At 55.5% G+C, this 10373-nt stretch overlaps 1 protein-coding gene across 3 annotated transcripts in view; it reads right to left on the reverse strand.

Annotated features, from left to right (window-relative positions):
* The window catches only part of IRS2 (insulin receptor substrate 2), a 29054-nt gene extending 24619 nt beyond the window's left edge, over positions 1 to 4435 (reverse strand). The window contains exon 1 of one of the 3 annotated variants that reach the window (XM_068180133.1): positions 357 to 4433. In XM_068180133.1, the coding sequence (XP_068036234.1) occupies positions 357 to 3867 (3511 nt within the window). In that variant the 5' untranslated portion in view covers positions 3868 to 4433. Of the gene's footprint in view, positions 1 to 356 lie in introns of all 3 variants that reach the window. The other 2 variants (XM_068180131.1, XM_068180132.1) reach the window with 2 other exon arrangements.
* Positions 4436 to 10373: the final 5938 nt, after the last annotated feature.

Genomic DNA, 10373 nt, shown 5'->3' on the forward strand with positions numbered 1-10373 from the left:
TCACATTTTCCAAACACTTTCCAAAATCTTACTTAAGGAAACTCTGATTGCAGCCCAAACATAGAGACTGTGTAAACAGCAGCTTCTCGTGGGGTACCCAGAAGTATAACAACATAATTAACAGCACAGTAGTATTGAAACATGAACAAATATTCCAAAATTAAACCTCTTTCCTCATACAAAGAGCCACCAAGTTCCTCCAAGACTGCTTATTGCAGGACATGTACAAAGGGATAAAAGTGATTTCTAAGGAAGTGAAGAGGGATAGGGCTCTACACACAACGACACATAACTTTGTGATGGTAAACACAAAGCACAAACACGCATAGCAGGCACTGTCAGATGTAGCTACTCACCTTTCACAGCACTGGCTTCTTTCAGGTTGTGAGACACAAAGTCTATGCTGGCATAGGTGCTCATCTCTACTCCATTGAAGCCCCCATTCAGGAGGTGCCTAGCTTTCAACCGGGATTTGTCACAGTTTGCCAAGGACCCATCCACCACATCAATGGCGATGTAGTTGAGGCCATTCTGAAAGCCAGCCGAGGTCTCCCGGCACATGGGACTGCTACCCTGCTCCTCCTCCAGACCTTCACTTTTCCTGAGGGACACGTTCTCCACCGAGGCCGAGTTGTGTCGTTTGGGGTTGTGTGCGAAGGAGGGGGACACTGGGGTCACAGTGGTGGTGGAGGAGAAAGTTTCTGAACTGTGCCTCCTCCGCCCCTGGGGATCTGCCCGGATTACTTTGGCCCCCCGATTTGGGTCTGGGGGAGGGCTGGAGAGAATGAAAGCCTCCACCCCAGAGAGGGTGAGCCTCTTCACACCAGATGTGGGGCTGGTGACCCGGGCACTTTCTGGTTTCTGAACAATGGGTTGAGGTGGGGTAGTGGCCATTCCAAAGGTCATCTCTGTGTAATCACCACCATCAGATGGGCTGGATGAACAAGCCATCCCCACAGCTGCCTTCAGGTAGTGCCCATTGGGCTGGCTGGTGCTGGAGGAAGAACCTGGAGAGAGAGCTTCCAAGGAGCCCACTGAGACCGTGCCAGACTGGGAGGGTGACTGTGACCCGAAGTCAATGTTCATGTAGTCAGAGAGAGGGGAGCGCCTCTGCCCCGTGCCTGAGCCCAGGGAGGAGGCTGGGCTGTCAGCAGGCAGTGAGGGGGGAGAATAGACGGCAGCATCCCCAAAGTCAATGTTGATGTATTCACCAGGGCTCTTGGGCTCAGGCGGCAGAGGGTGTTCATTCATGCTGGGCAGCATCGTCCGCAAGGTCTCCAAAGAGAGGCGGCTGGGCCGGGCCACCCGCTGGCACCGCTGGCTAAGGAAGCTCTCGGTCCGGCTGTGACGCAGGGGCGAAGGCACCGTGTGGCTGGAGGGGGCGAAGGTGCCTGCAGGCAACTGGCTCGCTCCACACACCGCCTCCTCCGGGATCATCCTCCCCGGGGAGTTCATGAAGACATACTGGTCGCTGTCCTTTGCCAAGCCCTGGCTCTTGTAGGAGCGGGGTAAGGAGCTGTATGAATAGCAGCTGGGCTTTGGGGGCTCACTGGACCCATGCCCTGAAGGGGCAAAAAAGAAGTCTGGGGGGGTGAGGGAGGGAGCTTGGGGCCCATTCTGGGGGTCCCGAGGGGACATATTGATATAGTCACCGTTACTCAGCCTTCCATCTGAGCTCTCCACGGACAACTTGGAGCCGCACCACATCCGCATGTACCCGCTGTCGTCAGGGGAGCTCTCCCCAGGCGAGCTGGTCTTGTAGCTGCTCCCGTTCCCTGGGGACCCGCTACCAACCCCCGCCCGGGGCTGCAGGATCTGCTTGGGGGCAGACACGCTGGTGGGGCTCATGGGCATGTAATCATCGCTGCCCCGGCTTCCCTGCCCTAAGGCTGCGGCCACACCGGGGGTCATGGGCATGTAGCCGTCATCATCTCCCCCTCCTCCCCCCACTGCCGGCGGGCCCAGATTGGTGCTGCTGCTGCCGGAGCTGCGGTGAGAACCGATCTCGATGTCCCCGTAGTCCTCCGGGTAGGGGGTATAGGTCACTTTGGGGGAAGCCCCGGCTTGGCAGGAGGAGAAGAGGCGGCCGGCGCTGCCGGCGAAGGTGGCGCGCATCAGCGTGTACTCGTCGAGGGAGGCGGAGGAAACCTGCGGCGCGGCAGGTCGCTGCCGGCACGGCGTGGTCAGGGAGTAGGTCCGCTTCCGATGGCACCTGTCGCTGGCAGCATCGGGGCAGGGCCGGTAGCAGAAGCGGCCACTCGGGGGCCGCTCCATGGCCATGTAGCCGTAGAGATCAGTGCCGCCCCCCGGGTCCCGCACTGGGGGGGTCTCGGCCACCGACTCGGGGGTGTTGCTGCGGTTGCTGGCAGTGGAGGAGGAGGAGAAGGGCCGGAGGTCGCCGCCTGGGCTGGAGCCGTACTCGTCGAAGGACATAAAGCCAGCGTCGCTGGGGGAGCCGGACACGGAGGCGCTGCCGCTGGACGGGCGCTGCGGGTGATGCGGATGGGCAGGCTCGGAGCCGAGGCCGCTACTGGAGGAGAGGCTGATGGGGCTGGTGGCGGAGGGGGGCGAGTGGGAGGCGGGCATGGACATGGAACGGCTGCTCTGCAGCCCGCCGCCGCCACCGCCGGCCAGCACCGGGAGCAGCTTCCCTGCCTGCCGCCCTCCGCCGCCGCTGAGCGTGTGCGAGCGGCTCAGGGGGGTCCGCACAGGGCCCGGGCTCATAGGGCTGCCGGCCGCAGAGCCCACCCGGCAGCCGTCGCCCTCGCTGGCCGTTCTCACCCGGCACGGCGTGCACTTGGTGCTGGCGCCGGCGGCGAGGCTGTCGGTGCGGGAACGGCGGAGGAGGCCGGTCTGGCTGGGAGGCAGGTTGACCAGGTGGTGGTGGCGGCGACCGGGCACGGTGATGGGATGGGTGGCGGAGGCGCCGCTGCCGCCGGGCCCGCCGGCCCCCCCCGAGGAAGAGGAGGAGGAGGACTGGCTCTTGCTTCGGGGCCGGAACTCGGACAGCTCCTTCAGCGCCTTCATGGCCTCCAGGATGGTCTCGTGGATGTTCTGGGCCACCACCGAGTCGTCCGCTTGCATCCAGAGCTCGCCGGGGCCGGTGGCGGCCGAGCGCCCCACCTCGATGAAGAAGAAGCTGTCGGAGTGGCCGCAGCGGCGGATGTTCATCAGCTGCAGCGTGACCGAGGGCAGCTCGCAATTGAGGCGCACGAACCCAATGGTGCGGGCCGAGAGGCAGAGCCGGTGGACGCCGGTGAGGTTTTTACTCTGACCCAAACCCTTGGGCTTCAGCGTCACCTGCCAGACCTCTCGGTAGGCAGCGGTGGCCGGCGCGATCAGCCCGTAGTTAAGGTCTTCGCCGGCCGCGGCCAGGGAGGCGGCGGCCGCGCCGCAGGAGGCGGAGAAGGGGGAGGCGAGGTGGCGGTAGGGGGACCCCTGGCAGGCCGCCTTGCCCTCGTTGAGCAGGTCGGTGAGAGCCCTGTACCAGCCCTCCTGCTCCTGCTCGTTCTCGGCCGCGACAGCGAAGTACTCGTCCTTGGTATAGAGGGCGATGAGGTACTTGTGCTTGGCGTCCGCCCGCTTGTTGATGTTGAGGCAGGAGTCCAGGGCGATCACCCGCTTGGGCGCCCCAGACTTGTTCCTCCATTTCTTTTCGCTTTCGTAGTACTCCAGCCGGGCGCCCCCCGCCTCCTCCCCGCCGCCGCCCGGGCCGCGCAGCACGAAGAAGCGTTTGTGGCCGTGCTTTTGCTTGCGCAGGTACCCGCACTTCCTGACGCCCTGGTTGTTGTTGTTGTTGTTGTTCAGGTTGGGGCCGGGCGGGGAGCTCACGGGGGGCAGGAGCCCCAGCACAGCAGGGCTCGCCATCCCCAGCCCCGCGGCAGGAGCGCCGCCCGGCTCCTCTCGCTGCTGTCGCCGACGCGGATCGGATCCGGAGCCCGAGCGCCGCGGAGGAAAAAAAAATTAATAAAAAAAGAAAAAAGGAAAGACGGAGGGAAGCAGGTAAAATAAAGTTATTCCTTCGTAGAAGAGCGCAGTGCTCGGAGCCGCAGCGGGATCCTCCGCTGTCACTCTAGGCAGCGGGTGTTGCTGGCGGCCGCCCGCCGTCCTCCCCGGCTCGAGTACCGGCGACGCCGCTAAGGCTCCCCGACCGCCGCTGCTGGTGCTGCTGCTGCCGCTGGTGCAGCCGGCGGGAGTTTCGCCGTAAGTAACACATCGCGCACCGAGTGCCCCAACTAAAGAGCAAAACAACACGTGACCGCCGCCTCACCGAGGCGCTCACACACCGAGACGGGGCGGAGCGCCGCCGCCGCCGGCACCGCCCCGCATTGGCCACCGGGCAGCGCGAAGGACGGCTGCGGCTCTCAATGGGGCGGCGGGGCGGGCTTTCGGCAGCGAGGCGGCGCGACGCCGTTGGACGGCGGGAGCCTCGCCCCCCCGCCCCCTTCCCGCCCCCCCGCCCCCTTCCCGCCCCTCCGCCTTCCCGCCCACCGCCTCCGGCTCCCCTCGGGCGCAGCGCAACCCGTCGCTGTCGCCTCTGCCCTCCCCGCATATAGCGCGGAACGTGCCGGGGGCGCGGGCACGGCGGGGAGATCCGGCACATCCGGCGAGCCCCGGTGCCGGCCCTCGCCATCTCTCGGGACACGGCGGGGCGCCGGCGGAGCTCGCCGAGGCCGTATCAGGTGCTGCGGACGCGCCGGCGGAGCTTCCGGCCGTGCGTGAGCGCCGGGCGCCCCCCGCACGCCCCCGCACACACGCGCGTGTGCGTCAGCCGTGCCCGCACACGCGCGGCGGCTCCGCGCGCTCCTCCGCCCGGTGTGTCACGGCGCCCACGCCGCGCGCGGCCGCCCCCGCGCCCCCGCCCGCAGCGCCCGCTCCCCGCGGGACCGCGCTGCTCCCGCCCCGCGCGGCGGGGAAACGCCGCCCAGGCAGGGCCGGGGGACAGGGGCATCCGCTGTTAGTCCGTATTCATCAAACAGCGCTAATTTATCCGGGCGCTTCGCTGTAGTTGAGAATAAGGGCAGCGTCCGCTTTTCCTCTGGAAACGATCCGTTGGGGGATCGCGGCGCGGTGATTACGGAACAAGCGGCGGCGGGGGCAAAGCGGCCCCACGGCCCCCCGCCTCCCCAGGGCCCCCCGCCGCTCCCGCTCCCTCACCGGGGCTCTGCGGGGCGGGAAACGACGGGGCGGGGGGCGTGCCAGGTGTCGCGCTTGTTTACAGGGGACCCGCATGCTCGTCACCGGGCGGGCCGCGGCCGGGATCAATGAGCGCTTTTCTCTCTCCTCCACCGGAGGGAGGTGAACGGCGAGCGGGGGCGGAGGGGCCCCGGGCGGGGTGGGCGGCAGGAGGGGCGGGGGTCTGTCCAGCCCTCATTTTCCTGTGTGAGGCGGGAGCGGGGGAAAGGAAGGGGGAGCGCAGGGGCCCAGGCGGGGGCTGCGGGGCGGGGATGCCGGGCTCTCGCCCCCCGATGAGGGCGGTCGCGGCGCGTCACCAAGCGCGCAGAGTGGCGCGGGGAGGACAGCGATAGTAAAAGTCAAGGGATGAAGGGAAGAGGCTGTACTGACACCGTCCAGCCTGCTCTTAACCGCAGCCGCATCTCCGCCCGCCCCGGGAGCGGCTGGGGAAGCCTCCCTTTGCACATGCCCGGGAAGAGAAGTGAGGCTGGGGTCACGCAAACATCCATCCGTGTTTTCCCGTCTCTCCCTGGAGTGCCTTCGGACACACTTCCATTTGTCGGCCTGCGCCGAAGCTGAAACGGTAAAGACGAGTAAAGACGAGGGCGAAAAAACCACAAAAACACCACCACAAACAAGCAAGCAAGGGGAAAAGAAACCACGAAAGTGATGCGGCGCTTCCAGCTGCCGCCGTGCGGGGCCGTGGCCGAGCTCTTCCCGTGTTCCCGACGGGGAAGGCGGCGGGGCCGCCCGCAGTCCGCATATACTGCTGTTGCAGCTCAGCTCCCTCCTGCACGAAATTCTCCGCGGTTTGGGTCATAATAACTCATGTAGAAATTAACAGCTGTAACAGGGGGGAGAGGAGTGTGATTGGAAAAGACGATTTCAGTGTAAATACCGGTTTGCTGCAGTAAAGCATCTTTTATGAAAGAAGACCTCTCCCATCATGTTATGGGAAAATAATAGCATTAACATTAGGGAGTACTTACGGGGGTTTATTAAATTTAAGGGGGGGTCAACGGAGTTAGAGAAGTAAGTTGAGATCAGAGGCACCGACCTCTGCAGAAGTAAGAAAAGAGTGTAACCTTAGGCAAGGTACCTGGGATCTCTCTGTACCTGTGTGATTCTTCACAGAAAATGATGCTGACAATCTCTACTGTCCTGGCAATGTGCTTTGATTTGTGTATCTGGAAAAATGCATAGAATTGGTAATTGTAAACTTAGATTGTATGTGATGATTGCATAAGAAATCTCAGTGAGGACAGCTTCATATGAAAACTCAGGAATGGTTGATTTTCTAGCTATGACTGTAGCGGGCCAAACTATCTCCAATATTCACACTACCAAAGACATAAAGGAGTTAGTTATCGAACTAAAAGTTTCTTGCCACTGGGTGATCTGAGCCTAGAAACACAAACTTTTTCTGCAAACCCCTTTGGAATTTGAAAATATTTTCCCTAGACAATTATGAAATATATTGGTGACTTTGAGCAAGCATTCTTAGGTCTGAAATGTCAAAAAGATAAATATTATTCCATCTACTCAACATTGTCATATATGTTATTTTTGACCATGTGGGTAATACAGATTCAATATACTGGTTATAGCAGCACAGCTTTGTTTGCAAGCAATTTCTGTGACAAAGATATTAGGATAGAGTAGAATCCGAGTTTGCAGTTTATAGTTTTTATTTCTATATTGGCATTGATATATATTTAGCAGCTCATTTTTAGCAGTGGTTGATTCATAACAAGCATTATTTTTCATAGTTATATTTGGGGTTTTCTTTGTAATGCATAACTGGGGTACCAAACACAAGAAGTGGGACTCGGGCATGTGTAAAATTCAGGTTAAAAAGTAAATTATTTCATGACTGACACTCTGGAATGAATGATCCTAGTTTACATAAATGATCTGTCTTATTCAAAGTTTTCTCTGAACTCCTCTGAATTGTTTTTCAATACTGTATCTCTTCTGAAAAATTTTCACAGCCATTTCCATGTAATTACGGGACATTTAATTACAATAAATGCACTAATACCACTTGTCCACCCCGCCTTTCAGCTGAAATTCACTGGTCCTACAGACTGACATGCCTTATGATTTAGATATTCCTGTGCATTGTGTAGCAATGTTTGAGCTAATTTCTGAAATAAGTGGGGTTTCAGAGATACAGAGGGCTGTGAATTGGGATGGTTAAGCACAACACATGCACCCTTTTTCCACCAAACAATTTAAGGTACAACATAGGGGTGAAAGAATCTTTAGTAATGCGACAGATTTGTCAGAGGATATTTGCTTAAATCATCTCTATACAACAAATTCATCGTCCTGAAAGAAAAAATATTATCCTGTTTTACTCTCCCATTCCTTTTCTTCTGTTATATTACCCTACCCCAACTCTATTTTGCCACATCACCTTCCAGTTTGAGATCTTGACTGGGAATGCTTTGCTAATATTTAAGTACACAGACCAAATAGTTCTAATATTAGCATCTTTCCTGCCTGCTAAACTATGCTTCTGCCAGCATACCAGGCTTCAGCCATCTCCTTTTTCCTCCAAGAAAAATAAACTGTGTTGGGTAATGGTCAGATTTATCAAAATATACTATCTATGTGAGGGGCATTTGCCATCAGTTATGTCAGTCATAAAATGTTACCTCTGTCCACCCTAAAATGACAGAGGCATGCTTAGAAAATTATAGACCTTGCTTTTGGCAATGAAGTTTAGATATAGCAAATACAGTTTTTTCGGCACAGAGCCCTACTGATTGCACATTTCCATGCTTCAAGTACTAGCAGTTCCTTAGCTGTATTTAAAAAAAAAAAAAAAAAGTTGTGATAATTTCATTTATGTATAAGTGTATTTAAACTTCATATTTTCATTACTGAGCTATGTGGATGGATGCTAAACACTGGCCAACAGCACTGTTTTGCAAGCAATGAACTTCTCAAGCCATCAACGAATTTTGCTTGGAAAGGCTGTTTGTCTGAATAATAGTTAAGTGATTGAATGTATTACTTCTAGGGGCATGCAACGGGTTTTAGTTACATCTGGAAGCTTGATTCTACAAGTCCAGCACATTCAGGGTCCAGCTGGGGTTTTTTGTTTGTTCCCAGTCCCTCTGCCCTCCACCTCCATTAGGGGGATTGAAGCATGAGGCCCTAGCTATATTTAAGTACTGCCCAAAATCACAGCCAGTTACTCAAAAAACACTTTCTGAAAAACTGGATGCATGAGTAGCTTGAATTTTAAAATTTGTGACATCCTTTAAAAATAAGTTTTTCCTTTGTTCTTACTCTAAATATCATTTTGCAATATCTTTCACTATCAGGATAAGGAGTAACAGTTGAAAGGGATGTGTTTGATGTTTGGTTTGGCTGTTGCCTTCTACCTGTTGCCAGGTTCACAGAGCTGATGGTAGTGAAGCCATGGGAAAAAGGTGCAGAGAAAGATTATGTGCGTCAGCAACATTTTCTTATACTATCAAGAGTACAGCTATCTGTTCCAACAAAACAGAGTGATTTATGTTTTGATGTCCTTGAACTTCTACATAAACAAGTGAAGTCAGTTTATTCCCTGGTACATTTATTTGCATATTCCTGATACAGTGTCATTCTGGTTATACATTTCATAACCTGAGTGTAAGAGGACATGAACTCTGATGAACTTGTTTCTCTCTAACCCTTCTCAACTCCTTTGAGTGCTAATGTACCATGACTGTGCTACTATCCAGTTGAGAAGTCTGTGTAATTTGGGAGGAAGGACAGGTCATCTTTCCAGATAGTTTTACAAAAGACTTTGTTGATACTACTCATTTAGTAACTCCTAACAGCAGGTTTTATTCCTTTATAGCCAGACTAATGCTAAATGATACAGTTGCCCTCACCCTTAAATAGGGGCTGTCAATTTCTTCCCCCTGGTCCTGTGTAAACAGCTATGGGTGGCTTTGTACAGGAGGGAAAGATACTCAGAAATCACAGACTCTAAAAATACTTCTTTCTTAAGTAAAGGTTACTTGCTTCAGTGAATATTGCACCCACAGTTTTCCAGAGAATTCCAGGTTAAATAAATAGGGGTTACAGTTATGCAACTTTGTGCATATACAGTAATTCTTGAAGCAAATAATACTTTTATTAATTATTTGAAATATATACAGAAATAATGTTGATGTCACTACTTTGTACGTTCTTACATGGGAGGGGGGATTAAGCTGAGGAAAATCTGGACCATGCCTTATTTACAGATTATTATTTTTTTACTAAGACTTGGATATTTTTCTGCATTTGGATCATTTCTTCCTCAAAATTTGCATCTCAAGCGGCAGATTCAGAACCCCGGAGTTCCCAAGAAGGCCGATACGCTGGTGGTGTTGGGGAAAGCCCTGCGCCAGTTCCTGGGGTCTGAACAGTTCGTCTTCCTGTGACAGGTGAACCCGCAAAAGGCCGGTTCGTGACCAGGACTTGCTGCAGCAGCATGTCCCCGGGCCGGGCGCTGCTCGGGCAGCCAGCCTGGGCCCGGCGGGGGCTCCTCGGGCCAGCGCCCGGCCCCTCCCGCCGGGGGCTCCGCCGGTACCGCCGCCCGCTGCGGGGGCTGCGCGCGTCCGGCGCCTCCCGCGGAAATCGCCGCTTTTGGTAAATCTCCCGGGGCGAGCCTGGGGAAGGGCTGGGGGCGTGCGGGGGGTGTGGATCAGCTCCTGTCCCGCTCCCGCCCCTTCGCTGCCGGTGCGAAAATTACGCACTGGGGGCTGATATGCGTCAGCGCTTCGCAATCACTAGGATTTTCTTCCTGGAACATCTATTTTTGTTGGTTGCGGATTTTATTTTGGTTCGGGTTTGGTTCGCGTTTTTTGTGGGTTTTTTTGTTGTTTTTGTTGGTTTTTTTTTTTTTTTTTTTTTCCTTTATGTATGTGCGATGGCGGAGCCGCAGGGCCGCGGAGCAGCCTCGGGACGCGCCCGCGCCGCCCCCGCCGCGCTGGGGCTGCCCCCCCTGGCGGCACCGCGGGGGCACCGCGGGCGCGTTTCTGCAGCAGCAGCGCACGGGCTCCCAAACACGTTCTGTTGTTGTTGTTGGTTTGTTGGTTTCTGTTCGTTTGGATTTTTTTTATTTTTTATTTTTTTCCCTCGGGGGAAATGCTGTCTTTCATTCCTACTGATCACTGATCACTGATTTAAAAAATATTGTTATATAAAGAAAA

Source organism: Anomalospiza imberbis, chromosome 2 (assembly GCF_031753505.1).
Source record: "Anomalospiza imberbis isolate Cuckoo-Finch-1a 21T00152 chromosome 2, ASM3175350v1, whole genome shotgun sequence".
Classification (NCBI taxonomy): Eukaryota; Metazoa; Chordata; class Aves; order Passeriformes; family Viduidae; genus Anomalospiza; species Anomalospiza imberbis.